The 20,787-nt window shown below is 41.2% G+C and overlaps 1 protein-coding gene across 1 annotated transcript in view; it reads left to right on the forward strand.

Moving 5' to 3' along the window:
• NUBPL (NUBP iron-sulfur cluster assembly factor, mitochondrial) overlaps positions 1-20,787 on the forward strand; it is a 225,428-nt gene that overhangs the window by 70,032 nt on the left and 134,609 nt on the right. Inside the window, exons 5-6 of the mRNA XM_090033568.1 lie at positions 9,581-9,620; positions 9,725-9,815. Coding sequence (XP_089889694.1) covers positions 9,581-9,620; positions 9,725-9,815 — 131 coding nt within the window. The remainder of the gene's footprint in view (positions 1-9,580; positions 9,621-9,724; positions 9,816-20,787) is intronic.

Consider the following 20,787-nt stretch of genomic DNA (forward strand, 5'->3'; position numbering starts at 1 on the left):
TTCCCAATCACTCAAATACCTTGTATTGTCAGAAATTATATAGAAATGTGCATGCAGGTGGCAACCTGCAGGGTAGGGTATGCAGTGGGTGGGGAGGTGGAGGTGGGGAACACACAATTAACAGTTAATGGGCTAATTTACTGAGCATGGAATTAACAGTCATTCTGTTCTGTTAAGTGCCCATTGTGCAATGGCTCTATTTCCCCATCACCACCCAGCAATTGACAGGGGTCTGCTGTTACAGGTACAATCACTTGCCCACCATAAGCAGTCAGCAAACCTGCCCCACCCCGCTTCCTCACCCCAAGAGTCTGTCTAGATGCTTCCCACTCAGCCCCTGCCTTCCTAAGGGACTAGCAGGGCTGACCTGCCCACGATGCTTCCCCCTGTGTCACCTGGCCTCTGCCCTGACCACCTGGCCCCAGGGATCAGCACTCTGATGCCGCCTGTGCCCGGGTGGGGCAGGGCATCTGCCTGCCTGGGCCAAGGGCTTGCCCACCCACTGGGGCCCAGGCTGGGCTGGAGGGTGCAGCCTGGGAATAGGGGTAGGGTGAGCAGAATGCAGATGGCATCCTTGCCTATGTCCTCCTGACTCTGCCCGTGGTGCCTGCTTGAGGCGCGTAGAGCAGCACCTGAAAAATATATATTTTTTAAACAATTTCCACACGCACCACCTGGCATGTCGGGGAAAATGTCTCCATGTGCTACTAATTGGCATGTGTGCTGGGGGTTGCTGATCCCTGTGATATACCTTGACTTCAGTAGGGCTTTTCATATGGTCTCCCACAGCATTCTTGCAAGCAAGCTAAGGAAGTATGGGTTGGATGAATAGACTGTAAAGTAGATAGAAAACTGGCTGGAGCATTGGGCTCAAAGGGTATTAATCAATGGCTCAATGTCTGGTTAGCAGTCAGTATCAAGTGGAGTGCTGCAGGGATTGGTTTTGGGAAAAGTTTTTTTTTCAAGATCTTCATCAGTGACCTGGACTTTGGGATATAGTGTACCCCCAGCATGTATGCAGATGACACTAAGCTGGGGGAAGTAGTAGATACACTGGAGGGTAGGGCTAAGATTCAGAGTGACCTCGACAGATTGGACCAAAAGAATCTCATAAGGTTTAATAAGGACAAGTGCAAAGTTCTGCACTTAGGATGGAACAGTTGAATGCACCACTACAGCTTGGGTACCAAATGGCTTAGCAGCAGCTCTTCAGAAAAGGACTTGGGGGTTACAGTGGACAATAAGCTGAATATGGGTGAATAGTGTGCCCTTGTTGTGAAGAAGGCCAGTGGCATACTGGGCTGCATTGGTAGGACCGTTGCCAGCAGATCAAGGAAAATGATTCTTCCCCTCTATTCGGCACTGGTGAGGCTACATCTGGAGTACCATGTTCAGTTTTGGGTCCCCCACTACAGAAAGGCTGTGGACAGATTGGAGAGAGTCTAGTGGAGGGCCATGAAGATGGTTAGGGGGCTGAGGCTTATGACTTCTGAGGAGAGGCTAAGGGAATTAGGCTTATTTAGTTTGGAGAAGAGAAGGATAAGATGGGATTTAATTGCAGGCTTAAATTATCTGAAGGAGGGTTCCAAAGAAGCTGGAGCTAAACTCTTCTCAGTGGTGACAGATGACAGAACAAGGAGCAGTGGTCTGCAGCAACAGAAGTTTAGGTTAGGTATTAGGAAAATTTTCTCACAAGGAGGGTAGTAAAGCAATGGAACAGGCTACCCTGAGAGTTGTGGAATCTCCATTCCTGGAGGTGTTAAGATTCAGCTAAACAAAACCTTGGCTGGGGAGATCTAGAGGTGGATGGTCCTGCCTTGAGCAGGGGATTGGACTAGATGACCTCCTGAGGTCACTTCCAACCCTGATTTTCTATGATTCTATGAGTCTTATGTATACTATATGATCTATGATGGTTATATTGGGTATGTATGTTTCTGTGTAATTCATGTAATGTAATGTGTGGTCTGTATACACATGATGGATATCTGGTGTTTAGAGCTCAAGACCTTTTTTTTCCCCTGAATTAGTAAAGATGAAGTCTCTAGGCCTTGAGGCAAAAACACATTTTTAACAAATTGTCATGGAGTGTCCTCCAGGCCATGGGGTATTTGCTCAGGACTGCTGCAGCCTTGTCTCTTCTCTGAGAATACCCTTTGAAGTCAGTCCAGGCTTCACCTCTTGAGCAAGGAGCTTGAGCCCAAGATGCTTTCCACTCTAAGACCCTTGCCCTTTTCGTTTCTCACCTTCCCTGACTCCAGAAGTGAGTATCCATGTCTGCTGAGAGAGGGACTTCACCTTCTCTTGAGATGACGCAGCGCAACCCACAGTTCAAAGCGGCATAGCAGTCTTCAATAAAGGCATTTACTGGAGCAAAGGCCAACTGGTAAGAGGTTCTATCTCTCCTCCAAAGAGGTTAATCAGTCCCTCTGCCCCCAGTCTGTCCCATACAGCCCTGAGCACCCCAGAGATGCTCATCCTGTTTCAGTCACCTGACTCCTGTAGCCTGGAGCAGCCAGCTTGCTTCCAGCCAGCTCTCCCTTTGTCATGCCTTTCTCCTGTTATCTCACCTTTGTTGGTGAGATAACATTGTCAACAAAGCCATTCAAGGCTGTGCTGATGCTAAACACCCATCTGATCTCTTCTCTTCCAGATAGCGAACCCTGGCACTTAACCCATTCTTTTCCATGTACAGACCAAGGAGGTAAACTGAATCGCATAACATCACAACAACAATGTGAACACAGTCAGCAGAGACATTGCTGGTGGTGGTAATGATGATGGCAGTCCCCTGCAAGGAAGATGATAGTCTTCTAGTAAATAGAGAAGTTATCAGGGTGCCCCTAGATAACTGAGGAGACCCATCCAAGATCTGGATGTTCAACTCCAGACATGGCAAATAGTTCCAAGGAGAAGGAGTAGATCCCTGGTCACATCAGGTCACAGTTCTTTTCCTTTGCATCTGTCTTATCTATTTGCCTCAGTAGTGTGAGGCAAGTTTGCTGGAAATAGTCAGTGGCTTGTTGTTTATCACAACACCATTGGTGATGATTCAGTGCTTGAATCTCCCAGGTATTGATATTAATATTGCACTTCTTCAGCTTGACCTTCAAGGTGTTCTCGAATCTCTCGTTTTGCCCACTTCTAGAGTGGTGACCATTAGTGAGTTGGGAGTATAGGACCTGTTTTGGGACCTAGTTGTCAGCCATCCTTATGTCTTGTCCAATGGAGCTGATGCTGTATAGACATGACTTCAAAACTGGTGATGATTGCTTGAGTTGGAATTTATTTTTCTATACTTCTAATTGATATGGCAAATTTTCCATAGACATTACTGTTCCAGAGCCCTGTCATGCTTATTGAACCAGTCCTGATATTTCTTTGTGGAGAAGTCTACAGATTCTTTGCATGCCTCATGGATGCCTTTCACTGATGACTGCTTCATGTTGTCTCTTGGTTGTTTGAAGATTAAGGGTCATGAAACACTTGTTGATGACATCTAGACGTTCCGGCATCTGAGTAACAACCTTGGGCTTGATAACAAAACTAGTGCTATGTCTTGTTTGGCTTTTCCTTTCCAAAAAAACCCCCAAAAGGAGTAGTTTCCACTGTGCCCTGTATTCTGCCCCCCTCCTGCATGTCTGGTTTCATTAAATGTAGCAGAGTAGATATCAAATTGGTCAAGTTCTGTGGCCGTAAGTGCTGTCCTTCGCTTCAGTTGCACATCTGTCTCAGTTCCAAGTGCAAAATGACCAGCATACAATTATTGCCTCATGTAGGTCTGTCACTTGCCCTTGTCACCGACTACTGTAGGACTTACTATTGAAGGAAGACTCCTACGCATTAGGGCTGTGTGAAGCTTCGGTCCCTGCATGGTCAATGCAGGGAGATTTGGCCCAATTGGGTGGCCGAATCTCCAAATTCAAATTGAATTGGGAGACCCTTTAATCTCTTCGAATCAAATCAGAACCCTCCAAATTTATTTGGAGAGATTCGGAAAGATTTGGCGATTTGGACATAGACACAGCTTTAAACGTTTTTTCTATGTACCTCAAGGTACCAGTTAGCTTGTGAATGCTGTGATGGTGGGACAGATGGAGCGTCCCACAGGAGTGCTCCCCAGCACACTTGGCAGTAGACCTAGAAGTGGATCAGAATCATTTGATCACTTGCTGGGGAGTGTGTTGGAGGGCTCCCTGCACCCGCCAGCTGAGATAACAGGGCTGTCTTAACTTTCCGGGGCCCTCACCATGTTACTAAAATAGCAACTGCCTTCTTTGTCAGTTTTGAGAGACTTGGTAAGCACTTGTTTTGGATGGTATACAAATACAACATTCAGCATTTGGTAGAGAGTTAGATTAGATGACCCTTCAGGTCCCATCCTACCCTATGATTGTACGACTACGGCATTTTTGGAGCTACAACTACCACTGCAGTCTGATGTGCAACAGTAGAAACAGTTTGCAATAAGCCAACTGAGGCATAATGAATGATATAATTGGTGAATGAAGGATGCCAGATGTTGCCAGCATTCACTGCTTATCGTGGAATAGCAGTGTTTACCTATGAAATAATCCTACTGCTCTCTGCTTGGATCAGAAAACAAATCTAGGTTCTTAGCAGCTGTACTTTTTCACATGCAGATTGTAGAAGTAATTGGCTTACTTGACTAGAAAAAAACAGACAAAGACCAAAAGTGCTGATACTACTTAATTCAAAAGTTCTGAGATAAGGAATCTGCATTCCTGCATTCCTTGAGATAGCCCTATGCATAGGTAATTGTTTAAGTAAACGTTCTAAGTTTCTGTGTAATTTACTATTGTTTTGTTTCTCCAAGGTGAATTTTTTTATCTCTTTCTCTGTCTTTAGTATAAATATGCTTGTAAACTTAGAGAGTCTGAGAAATCCTTTGAAACAGACAAGTGGGTGATTCCCCTTGCTGTATGGAATTCTCCCTGTGATCACGGTATAGCTCTAAATAAAGAAAATCTGGCTCTGTCAGTTCTGATTCAACCACAACGCGAAGTTTGATTTCTTCCACAAGATATAGGGTGAACTTGGCCTAGCCCTCTAGTTCAGAGAGGAGAGATGCTTTGATAATAGAGAAACTGGTGGCACTCATACTCTGTAAACTTGCAAACTGTTTATCATCAGTCAGTGGGTAGTCATCATCTTGGGGTGCAAGTCTGTTGAACATGTCCTACTATACAGGATTGGTCTTCTGGGTGAAAAATTGGAGGAACTCAATGCACTGGGCTTCTGTAAATGCGGCGAGATGATACATAGCACATTCCTACCAGTGCTATCCCCTCTGCTTCTGAGTGCATTAGTAGAATCACAGTACTTTTCTGTAAATATGAAAGTGCTGGTTGTTCACCAAGGACATTTCATTGACATTATCCATGTGTGCTCAGGGAAGATGCCCCAGTGTTTTCAACTGTAGGGATACTGGATTTTTTGAAAAGTAGCACCAGAAATTTTTTGTGAACCAGAAATTTGCATGTTGGGCTGGGTTTGCAGTGCCAAATGTGATTCCCAGAAACCCAGCTTATCTTTTGTTTTCCCAGTTCATGATTCTAAGCCATGCATAACATTGGGTACCTGAGCAACAACAGAGCAGGTGCAGCATGAGAAAGCTGTGTGCATTCCCTACTAAAGGGAAAGTAGAGGAGTTTATGGCTAGCCTGGATCTCAGTATGTCAAATATTCTTATTGCTGTTGCTTGTTGTGTTTTACATACTCTTTGTGAGGCTGATGGCAGTATGAAGGAAGAAGCAAAATGACTGTTGCTTTTGAGCAGTTTGACACAAGGGAAATTAATTACTAGAGCACGTTGAGACACTTTATGGCTGTGGTGAAGCCTTAGGAATATACTTTAACAGTAGCTAAAACAAGAGAAGTAAATCCTAGTTTTCACAAAATAGAACATTTCAGCAATAAATAATCATGTTTCTGAAGAAAGTACTCAAGGTGTTGGCTGCTTTAAGCTGCATTGCAGGTTGCATATATTTGTGTGTATTTGTACTCAGCTATTATCTTGTCCACTGAGGGACGGTGGAAACGATATGTTATAGGCAAGCTGGTATCTGAAGAGGGAAGGGGTGATGTATGCCTCTAGGCTTCAGAAAAAGAGTTGTCCACAGTTAGTGGCTGGTAGGGATGTAAACTGGATATTTTGCTCCATAAACCTTGCAAGCATAAATGTGGTGCCTGGGAGGCTGCATGATTGTGCACTTTTCAGTGCATCTGTCACTGTCAGCCTTCTGTCTTTCTTCCAGACTGTGTTCCCCCCTCCATCATCTCTGGACTCAGAACCCTTAAATAGTTTGAGTTCATGTCCTCGCTTGTCTCCTTCTTTATCATGGTTAGGTTTTCAGCAGGATGGAGGGAGTAGCCCTCTGCATACATTGGTATGTATCGTGGTCAATACATGGGGTTACACTTGAAACCCTCGGCTGTGGAGGTACTTTAGTAAAGACTACTAAATGTATTACAAACACTGGTATATGGCTACTATGGATATTTTGCTTCTGAGAGTGAAAAAGGCCCATGAAAGTAAGTTGAATAGCTTGAGTTTGCCCAGACTCAGATGTTGCTGCGCTCTTCATAGAGATGCTCATTGCAGAGCAGCATGTCTCATTACAGCGGCACTTCCTAGAAATGTGCTGGCAACAATCAAAAACCACTTGCTTGAAAATTTCAGTGAAATCAGTGCCAGAGGACGCTAATGATATCCAGGTCAAACTAAAACAGAAGATCAGTTATTGGAAAAGAGTGGTTATCTCCAGCTAGTTCTGAGAGTCAGCCCAAATCAATCTTCATGTGCCAGCAACTATTTCTACCTCTTTTCTGTATCCAAGCACAACATGCAAGTAATTTGATTTGTACTTGTGCTTTTGAATTGAAAACCAAAATATTTTGACTAGAAAACTTGCATCTGACAAGCATATGATAGTATTTCTGCAAAATCATGTAATTTGAATGCCTAGTTAGCGATTTCTTTCAAGCACTCTTTCGTATTTTCAAAATATTGAATTTGAATGATTGACTGGTAATTTGTGTTTAGTTTTTAGTTTTGAATGTATTAAATTTATTTGCATTGTGTTTTTAAAGTATTTTATCTTCCTGCAAAAGGTTTTAGTTTGAATGTATCAAAGCTTTTGCTAAAATTCATATTTGGGAATGCTTTATGGTCACTTAAAATAGTTTTTCTTTCATTTGTTGTCAATTATTGCCAGTGCACGCTTTTAAAATAAAGCAGCTACTTTTAAGACAGAATTCCTTTGTTCCCCACTTGGATATGTTGACCACTATTTTTAGAGAGGGAGGGAATGGTTGAGGGGATGTGCAGTATGCATTAAATTATATCTAGCTGAGCCTCCTTCCTGCTCTTTGAGGGGTTCTTTCTCTAGATTTTTGGTTATGTCTCAAAAAGGCCATTCCTAGATGGAGGCTCTGCATCTTCCCTGTCCCTTTGCTCAGTGATCTCTTTGTCATTTTTTCCAGTTCTGACTTGCCTTCCTTTGGACTTCATTGTGTGCTCACCATCACTCTGTGGGCTGTTGGTTGTGTCTGAGCTCAGATTGGCATTGGTTTTTGTACAGTAGCTGTAGCCCCTAATTTTCAGCCCCCTCTTTTTTCTTTTGGTAGAATTATTGCAGTTTTCTTTCCCTTGGCATTGCAGTGAACAGCATTCCTGTCCGACTTGAATTTTTGCATCTCCTCTGCAAAGTCCAAGTAAATATCTCTGTTCCTTTGGGAGTTCTACGCTGCTTCTTTTCCCCCACATCTGAAGGAGATCCTAGAAGCAGCAAAGTTTAGCTGGAGTTTTAGCAGTAGATTTCTGTGTGAGCAGGCACATGTGGCTACACAGCTTTGGCTAAGAGGGAATGAATCATTCCCAAGACAGAGGTTTTTAGAGAGGGTGGACTTCAAGTCACTGTCACCTTTGGGTATGGTGTTATTGTGAGATTGTTGCTGGAGAACTCTTTGTTCTGTTACAGGCAGCTCAGCAGCAACACAGACAATTTTTTGTTAGTGGAGGAGGGCAAATCAAGGGCTTATATTCCTTTGGGAGGGGATTTAAGAATATGGATGGGTCATATAATGATTGCTTTAATATCAGAAAATACAGATATAATTATATAAATTACTGTGTACTGTTATAATTTAATTATTACCTCTACATGGTGCTGTTGCAAGAGCAGCGGTTTAACTCAGGCCCCCTCTACGCGTGCTGGTAAAGGCATGACAGGATCTAATGTATGATTCACACAACAGCACCTGTTGCTGTGCTACATGTTCATGGCAGTAGGTGTGATTGTGGGATCATGCATTAGATTCCATTATGCCTTATTGCTGGTGTAGGGGGAGTCCAATCCTAGGGGAGCTCCTTCAGTTGAGGGGTCTGAGCCGGGGAAGGACCCCACCTCTGAGGCAGCTGTGATCTCCCAAGCTTGGGGTCTGTGAAACTCCCGGGGTTGGAAGATTGTGGCAGCCGTGATCTCCCAGACTCGGGGCTGCATGAAACCCCTGGGCCTGCGGGATGTGGCAGCCACAATCTTCCAAGCTTAGGGGTACGTGAAACCCCTGGGACTGGGGGACAATGGCTGCCATGATCTCTCAGGCTCGGGGGTGTGTGAAACCCCTGGGGCTGGGGAATTGTGACTGCTGTGATCTCCTAGTCCCAGGGGTGTGTGAAACTCCCAGGTCTTGGGGGATTATGGCTGCCACATTCACTAGGCCCCAGAGGGCTTCATGTAGTCCTGGGGCAGCCATATCCCCTGGGTGCTGGGACCCAGGTGGGTCCAGGCACCTGTATCCAGAGCTGCAGGACTTTGGGTCACCATGCTGCTGTGACTCAGAGTTGGCAGCTGCTGCAGCTGACCCAGATGCAGGACTCCTAGCCCTGGCTGGGCATGTTGCACCCCTGCAGGTGGGAGCCCTGTCAGCTGATGGGCCCCCCAGCTGCAGGGGGAGACCTTGTTATACATGCAGATTAAAGCTTGATAGTAACCAGCTATAAAGTTAGTACACATTTTTGAGGTCTAACTTTTATAGCTGGTTGCAGCTTTTTATGGCATGATAGCTACATGTGCAAAATAGCTGGTTTTAAGGTAATTACTCAATTAGCAAGTTAATTGCACAATACCTCTAACATGCCAAGGCAGCCTAAATGAATAGCTGTTGGATCAAGCAAATGTAGCGGTTACATTGTAACAACTTATCTGATGTGTGTTCCTGAGCAATAGCTCCCTCTCCCCCTTCAAAGCTGTCATGTTTATTCAGAGGTTTATCAATAGCACTCAAAATCAAATGTGAATATATGCAAAGTCTGACCAACAGATGGTGAATTGTGCCAGTAAACTGCTATAGTTTGAAAAAAGTATACGGTTGAGAACCCACAATCATTCAGATTGTTGCTTTGAAAATATAGAAAGGTAAGAGTATTGGAGAGGGTGAAAAAAGGGGAAACCCATTGCTGGTGTGTGTAAAAACCTGCATCTCAAAGGATATGTATAGGAGTGTATTCATAGAACAACTGCCTTTTTTTTAAATAACTTTTTTGTTTCTATTTTAGAAAACTTAATGAGGCCTCTTAAGAATTATGGAATTGAATGGTAAGCATATGTTTTATTTTAAATCAAGCTACTTTACAGATGTACTTAGTATAATTCCCTTTAGGATCATGTTTGAAAGTTAAATATTTTCTTTACCATTTCAGCATGTCTATGGGTTTCTTGGTAGAAGAAACTGCGCCAGTTGTTTGGAGGGGACTCATGGTCATGTCTGCAATAGAGAAACTGTTGAGGCAGGTAAGAACTTAAATTGTTGTTTGCTTCACATAAAAAAAAAATCAAAATACTTATATTGTAATTTGAGTTTCCACTTAAGCAGTTATTGAAATAAATGTCCTTAAAGAACAGTCTTTGAGTATGTGTTGTATGTTTCTTCCAGGTGTTAGGTATGTTTTCTGTTATTCACTTTTTTGCATTGTTATTATGGTGGTGTTTTCAGGCTTCTGAGCAAAAGCAGATATGAGTTTTACCTGGTAGTAGGTTATTTTCTTAATATGGTTGGTCATGAAAAGGAAAATTTTCCAAGAACCAGACATGAAACATGATAAGAATCGTGTGCCTACCTGCCCTTTGAACATCTAACCCTTAGTGGTCAGTTAAGTGTAAATACACAAATTCTAATAGTTGTACATAAATTGAGTATTACAAATATGGAAATGGACACGTGAACAAATGTTCAGGTTCAGGAACAGTGTTGCTAATGGTCCTAACTGAGCATAGTGCTTAAGGATGTTCCAGTTTCTATCAGTGATGTCAGTGAAACTACTCACAATTTCCCCAGATGGATGTCAGAAGCTGAAGCTTTATTTGTAGTGATTAAAATCCTTCTGGGTATTCCATTCACATCTGTTCCTGTACCTTGTATTTATTTACTGAAGAACTTAAAAACAGCTAACTTCTACTTAACTACATTTGGTTTTCAACTTTGTTGAGAATAAGAGATTTGAGTCTAAGGGTAAGGTAAGAGGGAAAGTAATCCTTGTTGTACTACAGCAGTAGGAGCCAGCCTTTTTGGAGGAGTGCCACAAATTAAGCTCCAGGTCCACCCAGAATGCCACTCCACTCCCCTTCCTCTGCCTAATCTGCTACTCTACTTTTTGCTTTCTGCCCTTATACTCCTGTCTAGATATGCTGTTCTGCTTTCTGCTCCCTGCTCTTGGATCCTTGCCCATCTGCTGCTCTGCTTTCTGCTCCCTCTCTTGTCTGCTGCTGTGCTACCCTTTCCATCCCCAGTCTGCCATGTGTCACACACAAAGGTTATCTGTGCCACTTGGGGTACTTGTGCTACAGGTTGGCCATCCCTGTACTACGGTTTGATCCTCAAACATGGCCATTCTAGTGGGCTGCATAAACTTAAAGTGATTATCTCCACTCTTCAGTGCCCCTTCCCTGCCCCCTTTTTCCCCATGGCTTGTATTTTGTTAAAATTTTTGCTGTTTTCAAATTTGACTTAAATAGGTATAGAGATCTGATTATAAAAGGACCTATGCCTGTCTTGAGGAATTACTTCATGTGCTTGTGTTCAGCTAGTGCTGTGGATACTTTGATGGTTGTCGACATGTGAAGACATTATGAAAATTAGTAGATACCATCTTTGTGCAGTGAAGATATTACATTAATAAATTTGCTGGGTTTGACATATGGTATCTGGGCGGATTTTTTTTTTCTCGTTTTGTGGGGTTTTTTTATTCCTTGACAGACTTTTATTTTCTCTTATTGCAAAAGAAACTGTGAAGTGCTAATGAGAGAAACAGTTTAAATGCATTAAAGTTAGATATTTAGTCTTTGGTATATTGACCAAATTGCTTACAGTTACCAAACATTGCAGAGATTTATTGAAGGATATTGCTAGAGTCCTATATGACCTTGGTAAGTTTCTTCAAATCTTTCACACCCTGGCTAAGAGGAAAAGCTTTTTTTTCAATCTGTTTCTATCCTAGTACTGTTGATTTCTTCTCTGCTTCTAGTACAGGCTTTACAGTAGGTCTTTGTGATAAATTTTGCCCCAATCAGATAAGCCACATGTTTGCCAGAATTTAGGGGGAGGATATTTTCTTCATTCTTGGCATTTAAAAATGAGGTTTATCAGTGCCAGTAGCTGGGATAGGCCACCCTATTGCCTTTATATGCTACATTTAGTCAGGATCACAAAAGCTACAGAACCTAAAACTTCAAAGATGGATTTTGAAGTCGGCACCTGCTGTATTCACATACCAAGCTCTGGGAGACCAAGGGGTTTTTGGCAGTTGCTCCAGTGCTATTACTTCAATCACTGGTATCCCCAAATGGGAAGCAGATGCCAATTTCCTTTTTCAAGGGTGCTGATAATGACATATAATGAGTTGGTCGTTACCTAGCAACCAAAGAAGCAGTTACACTCCAGCAGATCCTGCAGCAGGAATGAGACAGAATCCCTTGACACTGGGGGCATTAGTGATTTCCCTGACAATGGAATTCACTTCTGAATAAGGGAGGTTTAACAGCTAGTTCCCCTTCCCAACCAGGAATTTGCTTATGTAGGTAGACTAGTCTCTTCATAATCCTGCATAAAATGAAATTGTTGACTTTTCTTCCAGGAAGAAAGAAACTCATAGATCACAGGAAGCACCAGTAGATTCTAACACGCAGGTGGTTTTTAGCAAACGACTAATAAATTCTGTGACTTGACACATGCTATTTTAGCGTGTTTAAAGAGGTGTAAATCTCCCAACTCGGATAATTACCAGTCAAGTCTCAAGGGTGGATTAACTGCAGGGCTAATACAGCCGTGGCCAGGGGCATCTAAATTATAGAGGAACCCAGCATCCTATAATATTAAAATAGTGATGTTCCATCATACATTGGATAATATTGTGATGTTTAAGAGCTCTCTAATGTCTGCCTTTGAGCCCTATATTTTCCTAACCTGCAACTGGTCAGTCTGAACCATTATCTAATGTTTGAAAGGATTAGTTTTTATTTCTAATTTCAGTTCTTTGTGGAAAAATAAACTCTTTCTGGTTGTTTATATTCACACTTAACCTTTTTAGTAATCACTCATTTTAAAGCAGGTTCTCAAGAAATTGCTCTTTTTCTTCCTTTTTCAGCTGTGTATAAAAAAAATTAAATTACACTCTTAATCTACATTTATAACATGATGTATTGAGTTTAAGGATTTTCCAGGTACTGTGACAAAAAAGATAAACTATTAAGTAAAATTTTAAAGATAATTAAGTCTGCTAGTTGAAAGACTGTTCTTGCATTTTATTGCACCAAATAGGGAAGGTTCATAGGTTTTACATAAGAAGACAATATTGCGTGCTCTTGTTTAACACCAGTTTATAGAATATCAAGCCAATTTACTCATTCTAGCATCTAACTTTGCATGATTTAGATGCATTTTTTAACTAGTGCTCCCTGCATTCTTAAAGAAATGCAAAACTCTAGAACCCTTGGTTCAGAGATGATGCATTTTATTAGACCAAATAAATTACAAAAAATGATCTTTTTCTGCATGCTTTCAGCCACACATGCCCTTCCTCAGGCTCAGGGAAAATTAAAGATGGTCAAAAGTTCCCATAGGTAGAAAATAAACTTCATTTTTGCACAGAGGAAGCTGAAGGTGGAAGTCTGTTCCTCTGGGTCTGTGAGAGTGTCTTTGTGAGTTGCTCTTTGATGTGCAGATAAGGCAGGATTCTTTCCCTGATGGTGTTCAATGGCAGACTCCCAGGGAGGTGTAGAAATCTTTCTTGTTGTTTGGCAATGATGTTTAAATCCCAAACTGGCTAAAATTCGGCATCTTCCATGTTTCATATCTGTCCCTGAAATCCTGATAGGGACTTACCTGGTCACATATTCAATTAACAGTCTGAAAGGAATCAGCCACCAAGTTATTATGCATTTTTGTAGAATGATTTTGTGGCTTATTTCTTGTTTTATCACACCATTAGTTGATTGATTGCGTGGCCAGGTTACAATTTAAAACACAATTGATTGGTTAATCTTGCCTTAAGTGAAACATGTAGCAGGGCCTGAATTATATATCATTACTGCACTTGAAAAAAAGAAAAGAAACAATAATACATAAACAATAAGAAAAATCCATAATGTGTTGGGAACCAGTATATTTACATATTCTTATCAGACTAGGGAGGAAAGAGAACTGTTTTCTTGTCCTTGAGCCTATATATCTATATAACACTCCCATCTAGAAATAATAGTATGTAAATTATTTATATGAATTTGTAAAATGATGTCTTACTAGGGCATTATATTTAGATAATCCAGTAATCAGTAAGATCATTAGATACTTGGTTCTGTGACCTTTAGCCTGTTTTGATTAGTATTACCTCATTGTTTCCTGACTGCTTTCCCCTCTCTCTGTCTGTACACATTTTTTGTCTGTGCTCTTAAACTTAGATTTTTAACTTTTTGAGTTACAATGGAAGCACCTACACAAGATGTTTACTATGGAGTTGCCTAATTAGCTCTGCAGTAAACGTCTTAGTGTCTACATGGGCAGTGCTATTAAGATGGAGTAATTTTAATTAAGTCCGCAGTAACGCACATGTAGACGTTGACAGGCCTGACTGTCACAAGACTGATTCAGTCTAGGGGCTGTCTGCCAGCTAGTCCTGCACGGAATCACCCTCATGCCACAGCCAGCCCCTCTGCAGCACACTGAGCCAGTGCAGAGCAGTCTTGGGCTGGCAGGCTGACACTGCAGGCCTCCTGCCAGCCGGGGCTGTTTCAACCCACTTTAATGTGCTGCAGTTCCAGGCCCACGTTCAAATGCCATACCCAGGAGGAATAAACTCTGGTGTGATATGTGCTGGAGTTTATTGCTGCGCCTTAATAGCACTTGTAGATGCCCCCAGTGCATGGCACAAAGACATCCACATCAATGACTGGGGCCCGATCCTCAGTGCAATGGTAATACCAATAATAATTTTTAAAAATCCTTGAGTAAAGCCAGTCCTATATAAATATAAATATTTTATTTTATGGTACATATCTTAACCAAGTTCTTCACAGAACATATTGAGTACTAACTGTATTTCAACAGAGCTAAGAAATGTAATAACTAGTATAGTATAGCAATAATTTCTTATTGTTGGGGGAAAAATAAAGCAAAGTGAACTCTGATATAATGAATAATAGAAACTTTGTACATCAGTTTACCATTTATGTTGACATTTTTCTGTTAACATTTTTTACGGCTGTTTCTGTATAAATACCACTCTGATTTGTTGGGACATGTTTGAAATACTGAATGGTAGGATTCTACAGTAGCAATAGTTAACATAGCAATAGTCATGCAATATTTTTAGTCATAATTTATCATAGTAATGATACATTTTAGTTACTATATGGTTCCCATGTTTTCAATGCAAATATCAACAAACATACTTTTTCTATTATTTTCACATTATAATAAGGCAGATAGTATAGATCTTTCACGGGTCTGGAGTACACCCACAATTATATAACCAGCAATTATTAAATTACTATGGTAATTACATAGATTACCGTTACCACAATGTCTTATATCCAAGAGGAGAGAAATTAAACCAAACTTCTGTGGAACAGTAGAAAACAAGGTCTGTATTTCTTGTTAAATGCAAGAGACTCAAATATCTGCATTTAACAGAAATTGTCTGGTGTGCGTGTGCATTTATTAAGTAAAAAAACCAAAAAAGTCTTCTGTGACACTCAGCGTTTAGCATGTATTTGAGCCTTCCAAAAAGTACATCTTTATAGTTACAGGAATGTCTACTGTCCAACAGAAACTGCCTGACCCCTCTTTCTTAAATATAAGAAAGTTGGAAAACGTAAGTTCTGCCTTATTCAATACCTGTGTGGGTAAGATTAGAAGTTGTTCAGCAGTTTATCCACAAAAACTTCAAATTAGGGTATTTGTAGGCAACACTACATTTTATGTTCTACAGTCCCAGAGCTTGTTATGTGAATTATTTATATAGGTTAAAAGTTTATTACTAATAAATTGTATTAATAGCCTCTTACAGAGATTAAAAACCCAGAGTAGATTCTCACTGGGGATTAAGGCACCTAAAGGGACACTTGAATCTAATATCTAGGCTAAGGGCCTAAGTCCAATATCTAGGCTTCAGTGGCATTCACCAATCCCATTCCTAAAGTCCGTCTGTGTGTACATTTCCACAGGTAAATCCCATAGACACGTTTCTGCAGGAGCACATGTACACAACTATGTAATTCCTGATAGCACTAAACATCTAGCTCTTGCCTAAGCACTCCCAGAGTTCATGCAATAGTTGTTCCTTCAGTTCCCTCACTTGCAAAGTCTCATCCTGTAGACTTTCTCAGAGCACATATATTGCCACACAAGACAAGTAGGTGGTATCCCTACCTTTATCCAACAGGACAGTGGTTAGATCAGTCACTTAATGTATAAGAAATATGGGTTTAAGGATGAGCAAACAGTTCTCTTTCCTTCCTCAGTGTGTGCCCTGTCCGCTAAGCTAGAGTCATGCTCACACTTGTGCTTTAAATGGTGCTTAATAAATATTTAAGTATTCCCTCCATACTTAACAAGTAGGACTACATGAACCTTCCCAGTAATTTGTAGCTGTGTGGCTGGGGTCCCCACTGGGAGATTCCGGTTTAGATCCCCTCTGGCAGAGGTGGGATTTGAACCCAGGGCTTCAATTGTTGGGGTGATTACCTTAATTTTGAGCTGTTGGCTAAAATGCTGCTACCACCATTGTCTGTTTTTACAAACAATATAGAGACACTTAAATACAGGAGTGGGTTCAAGTTTATGAATCCTGATCAGAGATGGGTGTCTCTCACCAGCCCAGTTAAGCACCTAAGTTAAAGGAAGGGGCTGGGCTTAAAATATACAACTTCCTAGTGGCTAAATTTGGTGATTCTCTGTTCGGCATGCTGTTGCTTCTTCTCATGTTCTGTCACCATGGTTAAATTGAGCCCCAAAATGAGTAGATACTGTTGCTCGATATGTAGCCTTAGTGAGATCCTTGTTAGTACGTGGTTCTCTTATATATGAGCAGGCCAGTAGTTGTTCTCTAATCTGAAAGTTTCCTCTGCATTTGCAAATGATGTTTGCATTGTTAGTATATCCCCACAGTTGCATGTTAACTTTGGTCTCACTGACAGAGACAGTTCAGGACTCCCCATGTTGGTCAATAAAGCTCTATGCCCGAAGGGAGATGTTTTGATATTAGTCCTAAATCCTTCCGGGGTCACTGCTAGTCATGGTTCCCACATTCTTAATTGTGTGATTGCCAGTGTTTCATCCAGTGGCTGCATTCTAAAGAAGTAACTTTTCCATGATTTTAGTCTACTGGGAGCTGCAATGTGGCCATATAGTGGGTATGTCTTATCTTTGATCTGCTTAATGCATTCTGTTTTGCTTGTTACTGTTCTCTTGATGTCAGGTGGGGTGACTGTCACGTAAATGGAGACTTGACATTCTTTGGTTTAAGGCATCCAGCAATGCACCCGTAATTTTCATTCAGCACAGTGTCTAGCTTCTTTTCATGTGCCTATCTTTCCTAAACCTGGCATGGTTATTCAGTTGTTGAATAACAAAGTGCAAGCACAGTAGTGGGTAACGTTGTTGGATTGCCCCCCATTTGGAGTTGATGAGCTCCTTTAATATGTTGTCCCAGGGACTAACTTTGCACTTTGTCTTTTCTGTATGTGCTTTATGTGCTAGAGGCAAGGATTTCTTAGGGTGATATCTTTTATTGGATCAACTATGTAATTGGGATAAAGTTAGACAAGACATTCTTCCTCAGGTTTCTGATCACTATGCTATGCCAGGCTTCCTGTGATCAGAGACCTGAGGAAGAGTGTCTTACATTTGAAAACTTACTTAACTTAATTCCAATGATACTGTTGGTCCAATAAAAGATACCATTGTAATAAATCCTTGCCTCTTGCATAATTTCTGATGACCCTGGCTACAACATGATTTTTACACTACCTTTACATGAAAGTGTGTGGTCTAGAGAAGCATTTCTCAACCCGTGAGTTGCGACCCAAAAGTGGGTCACGAGAATATATGAAAGGGCCACAAACTTAAAAAATGGGCCAATAAACTTTAAAAATGGATTCTCCTTTAAAGGACAAAAATGTGGGAAACCATGGGTTTTCCCTTGCAGGCTGTCAGAGTTCTACCCTGCAAGGGGCTCCTTGGGGCCCCTCATGCCCCACACTCACCTCCTGCCCCACACACTGCAGGGCTAGGGACTAAGGGTGGGGGGCAGCGCATCGGGAGTGAGGAGCATGGGGTCGAGACTGACCATCGATGTTTACAAATGAATCCTGGTATAAAAAAGGTTGAGAACCACTGATGAACCACTGGTGAGAGTCACTCCCGAGTAGGCAGAATTTCAGCAGTGGGCAAGAGCTATTTCATTTAAGGTTAGGTTGAGTCACTTAATAGCATCTTGGTTCCAAAGGTAGAAAAGATTAACCTGTGGTTTTTTGGATTACATGTAGTTGATTTTTGATGTAATCATCTGACAATCCATTGAGCAGCGAAGCCAATGTGGCTTTGACCTGAGTGAACTTCTCTGTTTGGGTGGTAGTACAGTAAAAGCCACGTTATCTAGCACCTTACAAACTGGCATGCTCTATGAGCTGTCATGTTGGCTTGTAAGGTAAAAACAAAATCAGAAGTGCCCACCATGGCACTTCTGGTTTCACTAAGCCCCCATGGCCCAGGGTATAGCAACCTGCGCAGGGCCCTCCTCCCTTTTCCCTGGCACACTGATGCAGTGAGAGGGGTGGCAACATGGTGGGAGGGGCAGCAACACACAGGATGTTGGGAGAGGCGGCAGCCCAAACAGGCAGAGACACCTGTTCAGGCCTCTTAGGTAACTGGCATATTTGGTTGTCAGGCACCCCACATTCCCTTTGGGTGCCAGATAACAAAGCTTTTGCTGTACACACATTGTCTGGATAAATAAAACTTCTTGTGCCAGGGTAAATTGGCTGATCATTGGTGTAGATGTTAAATAGTATAAGAATGAAGAATATGTGCCCTTCAGGTAGGCCATTCTTTTGTTTTCGCCATTGACTGCACTTCCTACATATGTCAATGTAGAATCATTGATTTTCTAGGAAGGATTGCATTATTGATAACAGTTGGTAATCTTTCATTGTATCTTTTTTTTTTTCAAGGAGCTTCTGGCGGTTTACAGTGTCATAAGCTGCTGATAGGTCCATAAATATGGCACCAGTGAACATTCCCTTTTGGAAGCCATCTTTAATGTGCTGCGGGTGTTTAATATTTGATCAGTGTATGCTTTTCCTGGGTGGATTTCCTTTTCTTGAGGATTAGGTGTTCTTTGAAAGCCAGTTTAAGATAAGGATTCAAAGAGTCTGAAATGATAACACAGTAAAGATATATATCTGAAGCACTTTGGATCTGTAGAATCTTTTTCTGTTTTTAGGAGTGCTACAGCATGTGCTTGCTGTTATACCTTAGGTACTTTGTATGGGGTTACACATGTATTATAGAATTGGAATAGCCAGGCCCTTGTCATTGGTTTGAAGTGTTTTATTTTTTCTGGGCAAATGTTGGCAGTTCCCTGCTGAAACTTGTGGATCCCATTCCCAGGTACATAATTCTCCTTATACAATGTGTAAAAAGCCCAGGTACCTAAATGAGATGTGAACTCCACTAGGCTGTAGGTGTCTATCTTCCTCAGTGAATCTTGCCCTCAATCTGTACTCTGAATCTTTTACAATGTAAATTGGATCAACATAGAATATCAAGGTGACAGGAAAAGCAGAAATGCAGGTTAAAATAAATAAAAGTGAGTTAGCCATGGAGAACAAATCTTATGAATTCTGATTTTTTTAAAAAGGAGATTGAAAAAGGGCAAAAAGGAGTGAGCATGGGAGTGGAATGTCGGCCATGATGAGCAAGAGAAAGAAATGGGTTTTTTTAAAAGAGATTTGAAAGATAGCAAGGATAGGAAGAGGGCAACATTACAGGTGTTTTGAGCAGCGTGGAAAAGGCCATGATTCAGAGAAAAAAACAAAGGGAACAACAAGTTAAGAATAGGCAGAAGGGGTAGAGAACAATATAAAAAAGAAAATGTAGGTAATACAGAACTGTATAAAACTTTTCAAGCGAGGAGAACATGCTTGAACTCTGTGTAGAGGACCCAGGTGAAGGATTAGTCAAGCAAAAGGAGGAAAGGATTAAAGAGGAAATTTTGAGAGGAGTGAGGGGAGCTGAAAAAATAGTTCAGATAAACTGGATAACTGTGGCATTCACCAGGTTCATGGCAGGAGAGAATCAGAATAACATTTTAGAGGGAAACATAGCAAAAATGGACAAAAAATAAGATATGGATATGTAAAAACTAGATTTACAAGCTGAAGTGATGGGGATGGTAGTGGAATTGTCTGCCAGTAATAATGTGGTGAGCTAAGAAAGGATTGAAGGAAAATCGAGAAGTTCAGGGTTTTTCATGTTTAAATTAAACAAGTGTTGAGGTATTGTGTGGTACTTCCTGAAAAATAAGAAAAAACAGAGTATGAAGTCCATTCAGCACAGAGGTGCCAGAATAGACCATGGAAGCTGACTTCAGGGGTTGTTGTGGGAGGGAAATTTGAAGCAAGTAATGATGCATTTTAAAAAACAAGGGGTCTCTTAAATATGTAGCTTACCTATATGCACAATTTGATAATTCTGAATTTCTGAAGATAAACTTCTTTATATATAAATTAGGGGGCTGTGGTATGGGAAGAAGAAGCTAATTGTAGTAGTTACATTAACTGTAGGTGCTAGAATGAGTGGAGAAATAGTACAACATTTTAGAACCGAGCAAAGAAAGGATGCATTTTTTAAATTGACAAGCCCACCTAGTCATGGGGCTTTCTCTGGAGGCAGTCAATGGCATAAGAACATTGTGATGGGAGAGACTAGAAAAAGGAATCAAAGGTAGTGGAGACAGTGTAATAAAATGAATTAATTCTCAGATCAGACAGGGAGAGAAGAGGACTGAGAAGATTAATAGATTAGAGATAACAGGGCAGCTGGGGCATGGGCATCAGGGTACAGATAATAAAATGCTTGAAGAAATACTAATATCAGGTAGAAGAAAGTTAGCATTTTTTCACATTTTACCATATGTTTCCATTTTTGTTGCACTATTAACATATGTACAACATATATATTGCTAAATACTGATTTGTTTAATTGCTTTGT

This window comes from Crocodylus siamensis, chromosome 2 (genome assembly GCF_052110815.1).
Source record: "Crocodylus siamensis isolate JL-2025a chromosome 2, ASM5211081v1, whole genome shotgun sequence".
NCBI classification, from domain to species: Eukaryota; Metazoa; Chordata; order Crocodylia; family Crocodylidae; genus Crocodylus; species Crocodylus siamensis.